Raw genomic sequence first — 16,818 nt, forward strand, 5'->3', positions numbered from 1 at the left:
TGGACTAACGCCATCCGTTGACAAAGTTGTAAACTATAGCACTCGAAGGCGCAAAGAGGCTCACTTGATTATCGATGTTTTTTAATGAAATACAATTTTATTTTCGAGAAATTCTTGTAGATGTCAGCATCGTGATAGTTCTACGAATTTTCAAGCGAGCAGGAAATAAATTTATTTCGAAATATCGCTGGAATATCGGCATTCAAAGTTTCCGTATCAACTGTTGATACAGCCGCGTGTGAGTATGGACTTTTTGCCGTAACAACAGTTGATACGGCCGCGTGCAAAGAGTTAAAATACATAATTTAACTGTCATGTTATCACAGCCATTTCAAGATCTGTTGTGAAAATCCTTTTCAGCAGCCCCTTCCTTAACCCACCTAGAACTTTGCCCAATTGGGTTGAGTTATAGATCCCTCGATTCTTCACAAACATGTTGATGGAAAAAAAAAACAATTTTCCCTTTGTAATGAGATGATTTATTTATATGTAATATTTTGTACAACTGTCACAATATTTTATAATAAAATAAATACATACCTTTATAGGATTTTGTATATTAATATTCATGAAATGTACGATGAATTAAATTGTTGGTGCCATGATGGTTTTGTAACATACTATCTTCTCTGCCTACCTTTCCAGCTATGATTTTACGAATCAGTATTATACAGGGTACAAGACGTTTTATTTTTATAACACCAAAGTCCCAACTACTCGCATTCACCGAAACTATGGCATCTGCAATCGGGGTATGTTGTGAAGCTGAAGATGAAGAAGTACCTGGATATTTAGTTATGGTCACCAAACACGGCAATTTCAAATGTTTAATAATTATAGTATTACAATGGAATTCCATCACGAATTGATAGTTTCTAAAATCATTAAAACGTACATCATTTGATTTGTAACAAACGTCCTCACAAAAGCTCGGTGAATTCTGGCATCATGAAATTTTTACATGTTTTTTCAGGAGTTTTTAGGTCAATGTAACTGCTTTCAGCTAGCAAAATCTCCATCACGAGCTCTGGATGTGTAAAATATCAATTTAACTGTCGAAATATAGGATATGATACTGTATTTTCAAGAATATATACTTTAACGTTGCACCCTGTTTAATTGTACTCTTTTAATTTTAGTTTGAAAATCACTTAAAATTAAAGTGATCACAATTTCAATAACTTAACCTCACAAAAATCTCACACATATTAAAAACAGCGCAATACAATAATTAGTATAAGATCCTACAGAAACGTAAGCGGCATTCATTAGGTATAAGTCCTCAGCAGGCGTAGAGTATATTTTGTCAGATTCTGCAGTCGCGTAGAAATCCGAAACGCTGGTTTTCAAAATTGCGTTTTCCAAAAATCCTTCCTCCATGGCTGGCGAAAACATTGATTTCTCATTTGTCTTGCTGTCTGCAACTGAGAAATACAAATATATTATAATCTTTTTTATTAGTTTCAATTGCAAAGTGTGTACATGATGGAGGTAAAAAGTATAATATATGTATAAATTCAATTTTTTCCCAGTCCTCCTCACTAGGGTTTCCTGTTCTGAAGCGGGCTGTAGTTTTTAACCCTTGAGACGTTGTTGATTTGCACGGATCGAACCTTCTACAAGCTTCCATTTTTTCAAAGACGATAACAAGCATTATTTCGTTCCCTTTCTGACATAAAAGAAATAATTCATTTTTAGATGAGAGGAAGGGAGATATATGCATTTTAATAATGTGCGGTCGTTCTGGGACAAATATGGTCTTAGGAGAGTATAATGCGCGCACGGCATTTGGGACTGTTTGGGTCTTAGAACGTCCCAAGGGTTAAACTTTTGTATTTAGTTTCAAGTTTTCTTTACATCGTCTTCATAATGTTTGTAAGTTGAATATCACTTTATTCTCTCGGCCATGTTTTTACTTTTGTTTTAAATATATTCTTTCTGTTATTTTTTTCTTCTTTGATTTGGTAGAGCATTGTATAATTTTGTAGCATGGAGTTTAATATTTCTCTGTCTAAAGATCTATTCAAACTGCGAGTAACCAGTATATTTTGGCTTATTGCTCTGGTTAAGTATTTATGCTGGGCAGTGGAGTATTCAGAAATCTTTTTATTTTTATTTTACATATATGAAGACAATGTTTCAATTTGGGAGGCTGGTTTGGGTACCGTCGCCCCGGTAACAATTTTTGATCAAAACTGATACCTTTTTCCTTCCCAGAACTTCATCTCCTTCCTTTCTTTAAAAAGACCCTCCACACAGCATTCCCACATTTGAGTACTTCCTAACCCACCTTCCAAATTATTAATCCATTTTAAGAACATACGCAACCGTTTTGTCTTGACTATGTACCTAACGGTACAGATTTCCAAATATTTTTATGCAGGCGACCAAAAGAAGAATTCACAAATAACTGAACTATGCAATTTATTTTGCACTTGTAATTATATACAGTTTCAAAGTTTCCGACTGTACAGATAAGTTTGTCACTTGTAAATTACCAGTCGAAGAATGATGCAGTTAAAAATGACAAAAATTGATATGATCGAATTAGCTTATTGGTCCAGAGAACATTAACCCCACATAGAAGGCCCTGAGGAAAATGATTTACTTTGGGGCCTATGTAATTTTTGGGGTTGCTGTTTGGAGGGTCGTTTTAAAGAAAGGAATGAGAGGAAGTTTTGGGAGGGATAGATGCATTCGTCCGTCACTCCTGTGCACTCCGACCCCTAGATTCCTGCCCAAATCTCATACCTTTATCCTTCCCGGAACTTTCCTAAAAAAACCCTTCACACGGCATTCCCAAAGATGGCCCAAGGGCCTCCTGTGTAATAACAGATAATTAAAAAGTACTCACTACCATCCCGTGTAAAGAAGTGAAATATTGAAGAAGGTTTGCTCCATCCATATCTGAAACGTAAAAAGAAAATAAAGGAGACGATTAGATGGTTTTGAGACACATAGGCGAAGGTAGAAAGAAATGTAAGAAGAATAATGGATAGAGGAAGTCCAGGACGACACTATCTTGTAAATCAAATATCTACTTGATTCTGGTCACGTTAAGGGCAGAGTGACAGAAGAGAACTTGTAGATCAAGGCTGCCCAACCCCAGGCCCGCGGGCAATATTGTGGCCCGTCAACGAATTATAAGCGGCACGCGTGAACCATTTTCAAAATACCCGCCAATTTGAAAATTACTTGGATCGAAAAATATTTTCATATCGTTGCATCATCCACCAGGAGGCGTTGTGTGCAAAGGACATAAAGTTGAATGATATAATGGAGCCGGTAGTACGCTGCATAAATTACATACGTTCAAAAGCTCTTCACAGACGTCAATTCAGAGTTTTATTTGAAGAAGAAATCAGCGAATTTGGAGAGTTACAACTGTATTGCGCTTTGCGATAGCTTTCAAGGGGCAACATGTTAAAACATTTCTTCATCTTGATGGAGCAGGTGTAGGAATTTTTAGAAGAAAAAGGGACGTTACCTTTGAAAAGCGATTTACTCAAGAATTAATATAGGTTGAGTGATATTGCATTTCTTGTTGACATCAACAATTATCTAAATATTTTAAATCTCAAATTACAAGGCAAAGATTGTTCACTTCCGACTGTGTTTAAATGAAATATTGACCTTTTTCCCATACTCAAAAGATTTGAAAGAGAAGCTCAATAACAATGTCAGAAATCACATCGATTGTACCAATTACTTGGATTTAGATTTTTGTTACATAAAATCTTGTTTCGTTATTTTGCAGTAGATGCTATTTATTTTATTATTTCAATAAACGACAATAAAATTACAATATGTTTATTAATTTGTTTGTTGCATAAAACAAGACATTAAAAAGCATAGGTAACAACAAAAATAGGAACCGTCAGTAGTCAGTGGCCCGCCAGTGACTTTTAAATCGTCAATTTTGCCCAACTGTTAAAAAGGTTGGGCAGCCTTGTTGTAGATAAACAGTGTGATGGTCAGTGAGTGTAGTTACTAATACTACTATTTTATATAGTTACTTAAATGAGTTACGAATGAGTTAATGATGAATGTAAGTAAGTCTAAAGTAATGGTGTTTGAAAGAGAGAGTACGAAAACAGTGTGCAATATAGTTGTGAATGAGGAATACTTGGAGCAGGTGGACGAGTTTGTGTATTTAGGAAGTATGTTCTAGAGAGATGGGAAGGCTGACAGAGATATTGAAAGAAGGGTAAATGCAGATAATTCAGTTAATGAAGGACTGAACGCAGTTGGCGCTAACAACAATCGTCCAAAGAAGCAAAGTTAGCAGTCCACAATGGAGTGCTGGTACCTTGATGTATAGAAGTGAGGCATGGAACTGGCAAAGAAAGGATGAAAGTAGATTAAATGCTGTTGAAAATGAGATCCCTGAGGCGTATGTGTGGTAAAACCATGTATGATCGTGTGAGAAATGTGGAGATCCGCAAAGAGTGCAAGGCTGATGTAAGCGTAATGAGTAAGATTAAGAAAGGGACGCTTAGATGGTTTGGGCATGTAGAGCGAATGAGCGAAGATAGGAGTGTAAGGAGGATATATGATGCAAATGCGAATGGTAGCAGAAGTCGGGGACGCCCGAGGAAGACATGGCACGATCAAGTGAATCAGATACTCGAGTCGGGCCATGTCAAGAGTCAGAATAATAGAATTTATTTATTTATTTATTTATTGGATAATTTGTATAGCGCCGCTTTTGTGAGATATCACCTCAGGGGCGCTTTACAGTTGATGCAGGTATTACAAAATATATAAATATTACAAAAATAGAGTGAAGTAAAGTTAAGTAAAATGAAGTATAGGAACAGGTGACACGAAGATAGAAGATGGAGACTCTGCAGCAAGAATCCTAGGTGGTGAAGAAACTGGGCCAGCTGCTGCAGCGAAAGAGTCCATCGCGTCCACCAACAGTGCCAGCACGAGGTTCGTCATCCGTCCAGGTATGTGGCTGCTGCTAATAAAGCGCTGATACACTATCCTCTCACAGATACCAGACCTTGGCAGCACCGCTGTGACGTTCTACGAAGATAAAAGATGGAGACTCTGCAGCAAGAATCCTAGGTGGTGAAGGAACTGGACCAGCTGCTGCAGCAAGAGAGTCCACCGCATCCAACAACAGCGTCCAGGTATGTATCTGCTGCTAATAATAAAGCGCTGACACCTCACATGGATAAGAGACCCTGGCAGCACCGCTGTGGCGTTCGGCAAGTCCATCATTTATCTCCATGTAATCCTGTTCCTGGTAATTGCTGAAGTGGAGCATTCTGCCCGCAATAAAAATCGACAGTTAATAAATTACCCTGGGCTTAGTAAAAAACTTGCCAGGGTCCAAACTTCCCCAGTTTCCGAGAATTACGTTGAAAACATCTGGAGTGCATTTACCGATCGCCGTTCGTTTCGAATGTCCACTATTTTTGAGCAAATGTCCGATTATTCACTTTTAAAACACTGCACTCAAATCACATATTATAAAGTTCTAATAATTATAAAGTTTATTTTTATTTAAGTTCAAATGTTGATTGATTGATTTTAAAAATAATTTCAAAGGGATGTTGCCTCATTTCCCTTGAAAATACTAAAAAAACACAAAGCGGTTGTAGGACGCGTTAGGACGCGTCCTGCTGCCACGAAGGGCGCTATGAGACGAAGTATAAGAAGAGTATGTATGAGACGATGTATGAATGTGAATGAGGCAAGGAGTGTGTGCCAAGACCGAGTTGTTGGCGGTCCGTCCTCTCTGACTACCCCTGCGGGGAAACAGCGTGATGGTTAGTTAGTTTGTATTTTTTAAGTTGTACCTGTTCCTTGAAATAACCTGTGCTTCGTACGCAGTAGCCGGAGTCAAACCTCTCAGAACATAGAATGCAGTGTGGACTGGCCCTGATAAAATAAATAAATAAAGTTATTAATGATATTGTTGAAAATATTATATTAATCACATGTATTGATTCAGGGCGGTGACACAAATAAATTAATTTAGAATACACTGTGTTTTTATGGTTTTTGACTGAATTTGAATACGCCAACATCGCCTAATGTGTCGGGCCAACATCACCTAATGTGTTGGGCCAACATCGCCAACGTTGGCCTAATGTGTTGGGCCAACGTGTACTAGGGGCTTTAGATTTCGTAGATTCTTAAATGCAGAATCCACATACGGATTTGCTCGGCAACACAAACGCGGACACCCTAATATTCGAGCAGCAAGCATCTCATACAGTGATGTTATGCCTAGGAAAACTTCCCTAGATCTAGGGAACTTTTTTAGAGAAAAGGAAAAAGTCACAAAATCTAAGGAAATTGTTAAAAATTTATTTTTGCAGTCAAAATTTGTGAAACCTTTGAAGTTCTCTAGAACCTAAAACTAGCATGGGAACAACAACTGGTCCATTAAAAAGCACAAAAATAATGCCCAGTAGATGTTTAAATGAATGTTTAAATTTATGTTTAACATTTTGAATGCGTTAATTTGCTCCGTTTTATCTATACCCGTACGCGGTGCATATTTTGAAATACCTATGCACGCAATTAAATGTCAAATTATAGCATTATGGCATGATTTATTGGACTATATACACAATATGAAAACAAATCCTCGGGTGTCAACACTCTTAGATGTTTATAAAAACAAAAACATAAAATTTCATACAAAGACGTACCGTATCTTTTGAATGTGGTCCCGCCATTCACTCGGCGTGTGTGTACTTAGGTGATAGACACAAGTGGGACACCATGATCAGATATCATTTTTAGTTATGAAAAGTTGTCAATAACATACTAGTACTAACGCCATCCATTGACAAAAATGTAAACTAAAGGGATAAAAGGCGCGAAGAGGTGCACTTGATTATCGATCTTTTTTTATGAAATACAATTTTATTTTTGAGAAATTCTTGTAGATGTCAGCATCGTGATAGTTCTACGAATGTCCAAGTGAGCAAGAAATAGATTTATGACGAAAGAGCGCTGGAATATCGGCCGTCAAAGTTTCCGTATCAACTGTTGATACAGCCGCGTTTGAGTATAGACTTTGCTAACATATGGTTAAACCGGGAATCGAACCTGGTTATTAAATTGGCTAAGCTCAGATAAAATGGTAGAGCAGGCGACTCGTGTACTATCAGGGGCGGGCAGCTTCTTTGGTCATCAGGCTCGTCCATCGGTTAGGAGGTCAAAGGGTAGGTTTATCACATAATAATAGCACATGGGTAGTAAGGCACAAGGTATATTAAACATCTCGAGAAATTACAGGGGTGACATAGATATATCTCTACTCTCTTCTCTAAATTGACGACAGGATGAAACGTGGATTCTACATGAAGTTACAAGAATTGAACACAAGAAAGGGGTAGGTTGAAAGCTTACGATTCGCCTTGAGATGTGGTACATCATGTTGACCCAGGTTTCCCGCGCTTAAAAGCAGCGGTACCGTTGAGGTGATGAGGAGACACAAGGTGCTTCGACGGAAGCGTGGCTCCGGTGGACAAAGGTTAATCTCGGGATGTAGAATCATGTATTCGAATGATGACAAACTGCAAGAGCGCGTGGCTGTCCGAGGCCCGAGTGGAATTGAGACTGACGCAGCGCGGCGGGGTCGGCCCGTATTGAACCGCCGGCAGCTTGGGTGGTCCGTCCGATCACGCGGCGTTGTATTGTTTTAACACGCATTTTGACCATCTGGCCGCGTGTGTTTGAATACGCTGCAACTGGCTGTGAGGGGAAGTTGGGGCAACTTATGCCTCATTTAACAATAGGGAGACTGTATTACGTAACAACTTTTTGCCGTAACAACAGTTGATTCGGCCGCGTGCAAAGAGTTAATGTTTAAATTTAAATTATCGCAATTATTATGTACTACCTTCATTATTTTCTCCTGGTATCGTCATTTTAGTCCAAGTATCATCCTTGTCTTTGATCATGACAACTCCATCCTTTTGTGGTGGCCTTAGTTTATACGGACGGAACCAAAGGTTGTATTCTGAAATGGTAATTAAAGGTATATGATCAGATTCCGACAACTTACACAATCAGTCAATAAACCCTTTCCTGGGTTCATATTGCAAAACCTCTCCTGTGAATATCAAAATTACACTAAATTCATGGAATCTTACCAATGATGGGAGAGTAGCTGTCGACCACCCAAATAAGTGTGAATGTAGTTGTAGTAGGAATGTTCTTGGATGTATCAGTCTTAAAAACAGCAACATTGGCCACCCCTAAAAAGAGAAAAAATGTTAATGTGAAACTATGAAACTAGGAAACGTTGAACAGCAACGAGGAATACAACAAGGAATCAATGCAACAAACAATCAGTGCTACAAGAAATCTATGCTGCAAGGAATCTGTGCAACAAGGAATTAATTCAAGAAGTAATCTATGAAACAAATAATCATTGCCAAGGAATCTATGCAACAAGAGATCTGTGCAATATGGAATCAATTCCATAAGTATTCAGAAATCTGTGCAACAAATAATCAATTCCACAAGGAATCTACGCAGCTAAGTGTTAAACAAATTCAAGCACCTCCCTTTCCGAACCCCACCACAAAGTGAATAACAAGGAATCAATGCAACAAACAATCAATGCTACAAGAAATCTATGGTGCAAAGAATCTGTGCAACAAGGAATTAATTCAAGGAATCTATGAAACAAGTAATCATTGCCATGGGATCTATACAACAAGGAATTAATTCAAGAAGGAATCTACAACATGGAATCAATGCCAAAAGTAATCAGAAATCTGTGCAACAAATAATCAATTCCACACAAATAAAATCAATTCAACAAGTGTTTTAAAAAAACCAAGACAGCGTGTATCGAAAACTCACCACTTAAAAAGATAAATGCCTCCGCCATTCCAAGTCTATTTTCCGCCTTGCACGTATACGCACCCAGATCCACATCACGCACGCTACGGATGTGCAGCTGGTAGCGGTCGCCACGCACGTGTGCCACAGCACGCCCGCCTGCCACAACAGGCGCGTGGCCATGGAACCAGTGCACGCGCGCAGCGGGCGCTGATTCCACTATGCACTCGAGTGTGGAGGACAATCCTAGAGCCGTGTGCACCCAGGGGGAGGGGGAGAATACGGTTGGGGCGTCTGGAATCGGTAATAATCGATCAATCAATTTTTCAGTTTATCATTTCATATTTCTGTCAGTATGTTAAGTCCAGCAGTCTATCTTAACCGTCAATCCTTCATTCATCAACATCACTGTGCGGCGCGTAATATGAAATATGCCATAAACTAATTATTATGTCATAAGTGTAATTGTCAACGCCAGCCATCAATTCATCTTTATATCAATAAATTCCGTCATTCCGTCAGCCCGTCACTCCGCATAACCAACAGACTGTCTATCGGCTATTCGGCTAACAGTGAATCCATCACATTATCTTTATTCATGTATCAATCCACAATACACTAATGTAATCGTCATCATAAATAAACCATTCAAACACCAATCAATCATTCAAACAGTATGATTCGTTAGTTCAGCAGTACATTAAACTATCTACCAATCAAATCAATACAAAAATGTATCGCCATCAATAGATCAATCAATCAGCCAATCAATTAATCAATATATATATTATTATATATTGATAGTTCCTTGAGCACTTAGGCCATAGGCCCTTTGTGCTATCTCCCATTTAACTCTTTGCACGCGGCTGTATCAACAGTTGATACGGAAACTTTGACGGCCGATATTCCAGCGCTCTTTCGTCATAAATGTATTTTTTGCTCACTTGGACAATCGTAGAACTATCACGATGCTGACATCTACAAGAATTTCTCAAAAATAAAATTGTATTTCATAAATAAAGATCGATAATCAAGTGCGCCTTTTAGTCCTTTAGTTTACATTTTTGTCAACGGATGGCGTTAGTACTAGTATGTCATTCACAACTTTTCATAACTAAAAACGATAAGTGATCATGGTGTCCCACTTGTGTCTATCAACGCAGTGGCCTAAGTACACACACGCCGAGTGAATGGCGGGACCACATTCAAAAGATACGGTACGTCTTTGTATGAAATTTTATGTTTTTATTTTTATAAACATCTAAGAGTGTTGACACACGAGGATTTGTTTTCATATTGTGGAGAATAATCTGTTCTGTCTATTTAGTCTAATAAATCATGCCATAATGCTATAATTTGACATTTAATTGCGTGCATAGGTATTTGAAAATATGTACCGCGTACGGGTACAGATAAAAGGGAGCAAATTAACGCGTTCAAAAGGTTAACCACATTCATTTAACAGTAACCCGATGCCTTTGATAAAGTTCACCATGGTTGTCATGTAGCTATATCTTCTGGTTCTTCAATGTGTCTTCCCAAGTATCTAAGCCTTGTTTCTATCAGGGTGGAATATTAGCACCGTAGGTGAATTGGAACACATATCTATTGGTGTTTTCCACTCTCAACTGCTGCGTGTGTCTACTGAGATGGCAGTGTCCCGTTATAGTCCTACCAGTTCACTCAGTGAGTATCTGTTATCTTGAGTAATTGCCTGGTTCGTCTAGGTCTAGGATGTGGTCCGTTTATGAGTAATTTGGAATGCCTCATTCCAGGAGCCTTGTCCCATTCCAATCAATTCAGTAATTTATTGCAATCAATCAATCAATCATTCAATCAATCAATCATTCGATCAATAAATCATTGGACCAATCAATTCTCACTCATCACGACCAGTTGTATGGTGGCTCGGGCTGGATCTCCCACTCCGTTGATGGCCATGCATTCGTAGGTGCCGCTGAGCTGAAAGCTGGTAGCGTTGAACCTAAGTTTCTGTCGATTCACCAACAGTTCCATTGGTTGTCCCTGGAATCATTGGACCAATCAATACTTACTCATCACGACCAGTTGTATGGTGGCTCGGGCTGGATCTCCCACTCCGTTGATGGCCATGCATTCGTAGGTGCCGCTCAGCTGAGTGCTGGTAGCGTTGAACCTAAGTTTCTGTCGATTCACCAACAGTTCCATTGGTTGTCCCTGGAATCATTGGACCAATCAATACTTACTCATCACGACCAGTTGTATGGTGGCTCGGGCTGGATCTCCCACTCCGTTGATGGCCATGCATTCGTAGGTGCCGCTCAGCTGAGTGCTGGTAGCGTTGAACCTAAGCTTCTGTCGATTCACCAACAGTTCCATTGGTTGTCCCTGGAAACAAGATTATTAATAATGAAGATTACACGTGGGTTCAAGTAGATTGATTCTCAGTAATAGGGATATCTCTCAGTACCTACCAACAGTTACTGTCGTCTCAAAATCGGTAAGAAGAAGTTTTGTTTTTTTTTCTTTGTTTTTTTTTATTTATTTAAGTAATTTAAATTACAATTTAATCCAAATTTTGAACGGCCAATAACTGAGTTGGCATCGTGTCTGGTTGCTACCTAGGTGTCATGATTTCAATTCCTCGGTCCTCCATCACGACACAAACATTATGTGTTGTGTTAATATTTCAAGTGCTTTACTAATATTGAGAAACTGTCAAAAAAAAAACTATTTTAAAAACCGATATACTTAGTAAGTTAGAATGGCTATTGACGTGAATAGTATATATAAACATCCAAAATAAAATGTGTATTATATAATGAGTACTATGTTATTATTGGATAATAATCTGTATTCAAATGTAAAACACAATTCATTTTCTAAGTGAATCGGTTGTTGCTGAAATTGGCTTACTGATTTCTCAACGTAATCAATTTTTAAAATGGTCACAATTATTGCAAATCATCAATTATTACGGCAATTACAGGGTACAGCAAAACAGACAGTGCAGTTTTGAAGGGTTATTAAGCGACGATTTCCTCCCGAATTCGATCCTTGAGTTACTCCAAAGTGTTGGGCAGATGTTTAAAAACATTTTCCTTCAGGTAGCCCCACAGGAAAATTCACAAATTGCAGTCGGAAGGACAACGGCCGTTTTCAAGAAACGAACCACAGTAACGACTGAAAACGACATGATCCTCCCGAGACATTGAGACTATTCCCAGGTTCCCAGGATGCACTTGATTCCTTCTGCACTGTCTGTTTTGCTGCACCCTGTATCATCGTGGCAATTTTTTGGCTCAGAAAAGATCCTCGGAGTTTTTCAAGAGTGAATCACAGGTCTAATAATATATTTACTTACATTATACAGCCAAGTAACTATTGGGTAAGGCACTCCAGTTGTTTTGCAGCCCATTTCGATCATTTCTCCTATTCGAACTTGAACCAATCCTATCTCTGGTATAGACACGACTTCCGCGGGATCTGAAATTAATTTTAAAGAATATAGAAAAATCAGGTTGGGTACTATTGAGAAGGGTTAAGCCTCGGTTAAATATACTCGGGATACCCGTGCTCTGAAGATTTTATACTTCTCCCTGGTCCGCAGTAGGCTGGAGAGTGGTTCGATCTGGAATCCTCATGAGGTGGGGTGCTCCCTCATGTTGGAGAGGGTTCAAAAAAAGTTTCTAAGATTTCTCTACATGAGGGAGTACGGTCACTATCTATGGCTCTACCTGACGAACTTTCTTCTGGGCATGCTGGGACTTCACTCCCTGCAGCTCAGAAGGGAGGGGTATGATACCCACTTATTCAGACTGCTGCGAGGCTATATTGAGAACTTAGACAACGCCATCATTAGATTATTCTATCTTCCTGCCTGCAGAACTAACCTGCCAATGGTTCTCCCGGTAGGGAGGAGTATATTGCTCCTAAACCAAATCTCCTCCGAGATTGATATATTTGGCGTCAGTGAGGAGAGATTCAGAAGGGAAATTCTTCTGATTCTTGAAAGAGTCTCTCCACATTGACGAGATCTTTCACCACTGCCTGAAATTTTTTTGGATATTCCACATTTCTTGAAATTTCTTTTTCTATGTATAAATACTTAAAACAATCTTTTGTAAAATTTATATAACCTAATTTCTTATATGTATTAAATCCTAATTTGTAATTGTGTAAGAAATTAATAAAATTTATTATTATTATACTATGGCACAACAATCATATTGCTATGCTTGTCAGCAGATCAAAATATGGTTCAAAGCTGAAACGGGCCAAGTATCGGCAATTAACTGGAAACATTCAAATCCTGCCGTGCACAAGTAAATTTTATTTGACTAATTTTTGTTTTTTGACACAATTTACACATTTAAAATAATATGCATTATATTTGCGGCACGTTCCAGGGTCGAAGATACCATCAGTATCGTCCTGGTGTAAGACCATCATTCAGAATTGAAACGTTGGATGAAATGGCTTTGCCTGTGTTTGATGACCAGATCTGAATAGCCAGATACCCCTCACCTTCCTCTTCCCCATCTCCTTCCCCTCCCCACTACCTTTAACCTCACAATGTGCCATAGTCCCACCGGCTCCTGACAGTTAGGAGCAGTTAGTATTTTAGTACGGTTTAGCATTAAAAAAAAATTAAAAGGCTCAGTGAATTAATTAGTTTAGATTTTCTACAATGCTGTATTTTTTTACTCAAATTCTGAAATGAGGTGTTAAGGTGTCCCACCTCAAATGAGGTGAGGTGTAACAATATTTTCGTATATGGGAGGGGTGTCTAGAGGATTACAGAGAAAAAAATGTTAAGCACAATACAACTGCATATATCACTGTTGTATTAGTAGTTTCTCAACAGGCTCCAGGCGTTTCAAAGTTCTCTAAGTAGCAATGTTGTACCAATAGACAAACACCTTGCCTCACCTCAAACCTCACAGCTCTAATAAAAAAAATGTGCCATGCACGAAATGTAGTGATGTAGCGCCAACACACCAACCACCGCTCTGCTCTGGTACAAAAATGTCTCATGCCCTAACCACCTCATCTGTAGTAATATCATAAGAGGTGGAACAAATACATTTAGTGAGTTGGTGGGACATTTTGCGTGTTTGTATGGGACATTTGTAGTGCATCTTGTATGAGGTATTCAACACTACACTGGACTCTTTGTGTCATATTATACATATAATGTAATTGGACTCACTGTTTTTCATAGTAAATAAATAAATCTTTCATTAGAAATACTTACATAAAACTTCTATTGCGTGAACTTGACGAATCATGGATTGTTCTTTTCTGATAACCTGCAATAAAAATCAAAAAAAAAGAGTAATTAGCGAATATCAAAATTGTAATAATGTATTTATGTTAGAATAGCAGATAGCAGGGCTGCTTTTTAGATTTTTTGGAATTTAAACACGATAAACAGACACCAAATATGTATATATAGTCGAACTCGGTGATAATGATCAAGGCAATAGCGAGTTATAAACAGCAATTACAAAATGATATTTTAGTTAAGGCTTATCTTCATATATGTACTTGTTAACTGTTATAACGAGGTTGATTCACTGACATACCATGCAAATAATTTTGTCAACACAATTTCTGGATACTTGAATGGATCGTTGTGTCCGAAAAAACCGAATAATTGGGAATTATTCTGAGCGCTGCGGTTAGCTGCCTGGTGCACATCAGCGGCTGGCGTGAATTTCCTATTCCATTAGGGACGAATACATATTTTTATGGCACTACCTGTGTAAGATTGAGGGCTATGCGAAACATTGCTATCTATCGGGTACTATCTAAATTTATCATAAAATTTGCCAAAGTCGTGCGAAATTTTAGCTTTGCAAATTATAATTAATTAACATAGTCAATTTTGTTTTAAAAACCAATAAATGTGTTTATTGGTTAATTTTAGCTTTGCAAATTATAATTAATTAACATAGTCAATTTTGTTTTAAAAACCAATAAATGTGTTTATGAAGGTACCAAGTTACGAGTACCTACATCCCTGTAGACCAGCGGTCGGGGAACCGGGGTAAATTACCCCAAAAGGGGTAAAAATGTTTTTTTTGGGGTAATAAAGAAATTTTTCTAGTTTGCTATTTTGGAAGACTGTGAAAATATCACTTTTGATGAGATCAAGGATACAGTTATAAAACATGTTACCAAACTCAGAGAGCGGTTCTCTGACTGCTTTCCAGATCTTGATATACATACCTACTTTCAATTGGGTTGAAGATCCTTTTAAATGTGAAATTGCTAACATACCAGAAGAACCTCCGGGTTTGGCAGAAACAATACTTGAACTTCGATCTAATACTGAAGCACGTATTCAATTTGAGAGCAAAGCCAATCTGTCGTCTTTTTGGATGTCAAAAGCTACGAAAGCTTTCAAAATTGCATATGAGGGGGTAAAAAAGTTGCTGCCATTTACAACAACCTATCTTTCTGAACAAGGCTTTTCCACTCTAATGAACATAAAAACGAAGAACAGAAATCGATTAAACGCCGAAGACTGTATTCAAATTGCTCTTACATCAAAAAGTCCCAATTTTGAAGTAATTATATCAAACATGAAGCAACATCATTTCTCCAAAAACTGAAAGGGAAACCTGAAAATCTGAATTTTGTTTGATCCAATTTGAGAATTTTGTTTTGTTTGTCTATTAGATATTTACTATATTCATATAAGTTTTTTTTCCGTGTAAATTAATTCAATAAATAATGTTTATTTAAATATACAATGATTGTCTTCTTTTCAAAATGGGGGGAAGGGGCAATATCGAGTTACGAAAAAATATTTTCGGGTAATAGTTAAAAAAGTTACCGCTGCTGTAGAGGGTAAATTTATGATAGTGATGCACAATTTTTTCAGCGGATGGACAACTTTGCCTATTTTTCAAACAGCCCACGACCTATAAGTGGATTTTTTTGTTTTCGTTGAGGGGAAGAGGATTGACAGCGAAATTCAAGATTTAGGGTCTCATTAAATACCTCTGTTTTTTTTTTTTTTTTTTTATTTACACACATTTGTTAACATGTAATTGTTGGGTTATGTAATATAATGTGTATTTATTGGGTTAGCTGGAAGAAATAGGATGTAACCTATAAGCTATAACCTTTGTACTCTGTATTTTTGTGCAAACATGTTTTTGTTTTTTTTAATCATAATCCCCTAACAAATGAAAAACACCATGGAGATAAAAAAAAACGACATAAAAATATGGCTAATGAAGATGAGAAAACACATTAAAATTATGAAGTGACATCAACACAACTTAGGACGGGTTGTTTCAAAGTATTTGAACGATTCATCAAATTTCAAAGTTGATTTTCAAGTTTTGTGAAGATTTTATTCAAGTTCCATTATTATTTCAGTTTTGTCAAATAACTGGTCCGTAATGAATTTTCCTTGATTGTCCTTCACAGAACTTGAAAATCATAATTGAAATTTGATGAATTGTTCAAATTTTTTCATGATGTAACAACCTTAGCACAAGTTTTTCGTAATTTTTTTGCTGTCAGTAATTTTAATTACAAAAAACGTAAAGGGATATTTTTTATGTTTGGGTTAAAAAATTTTAAATAAATTTTATATAATAATATTTAAAAGCGTATTCATCACCTTTCAAGAACAGTTTTTAGGTTTCGGATACTTTAAAAAATATTCTATTTATTTGGATTTTATTGCGAAGCGAAAATAATCTGACCTTCTGTCAAAATATGACAGAGCCCTAAAGAGTTCATAAAAAAATTCAATTAAAAAAAAAACTTATAACAAAAATGAAGATAACATTTATTATTATACATACATATTATTAGCAATAATGTCTCTATTTAAATGTGCATTGTTCCCGGCATTGTAAAATTCTGCTCCATTGTTGGGAATATCTTCAACATCATGAATCCAATCTTCTGGGTGTTCCTCCCCACGGTTGATGCATATGTTGTGCAGAACTCCGCATGCCACTATCACCGCCATCGTTGTGTTGAGGTTCAATC

General features: G+C 37.4%; 1 protein-coding gene across 1 annotated transcript in view; it reads right to left on the reverse strand.

Moving 5' to 3' along the window:
• Positions 1-479: 479 nt before the first annotated feature.
• wrapper (immunoglobulin domain-containing protein wrapper) overlaps positions 480-16,818 on the reverse strand; it is a 60,522-nt gene continuing 44,183 nt past the window's right edge. Inside the window, exons 4-12 of the mRNA XM_089649732.1 lie at positions 14,057-14,111; positions 12,164-12,285; positions 11,046-11,187; positions 8,842-9,114; positions 8,124-8,228; positions 7,871-7,990; positions 5,811-5,892; positions 2,855-2,907; positions 480-1,424 (exon numbers count right to left, since the gene is read on the reverse strand). Coding sequence (XP_089505858.1) covers positions 1,189-1,424; positions 2,855-2,907; positions 5,811-5,892; positions 7,871-7,990; positions 8,124-8,228; positions 8,842-9,114; positions 11,046-11,187; positions 12,164-12,285; positions 14,057-14,111 — 1,188 coding nt within the window. The 3' untranslated portion in view covers positions 480-1,188. The remainder of the gene's footprint in view (positions 1,425-2,854; positions 2,908-5,810; positions 5,893-7,870; positions 7,991-8,123; positions 8,229-8,841; positions 9,115-11,045; positions 11,188-12,163; positions 12,286-14,056; positions 14,112-16,818) is intronic.

The sequence above is a fragment of the Hesperophylax consimilis genome, chromosome 30, assembly GCF_061612785.1.
Source record: "Hesperophylax consimilis isolate HC1 chromosome 30, BYU_Hcon_1.0, whole genome shotgun sequence".
Lineage (NCBI taxonomy): Eukaryota > Metazoa > Arthropoda > Insecta > Trichoptera > Limnephilidae > Hesperophylax > Hesperophylax consimilis.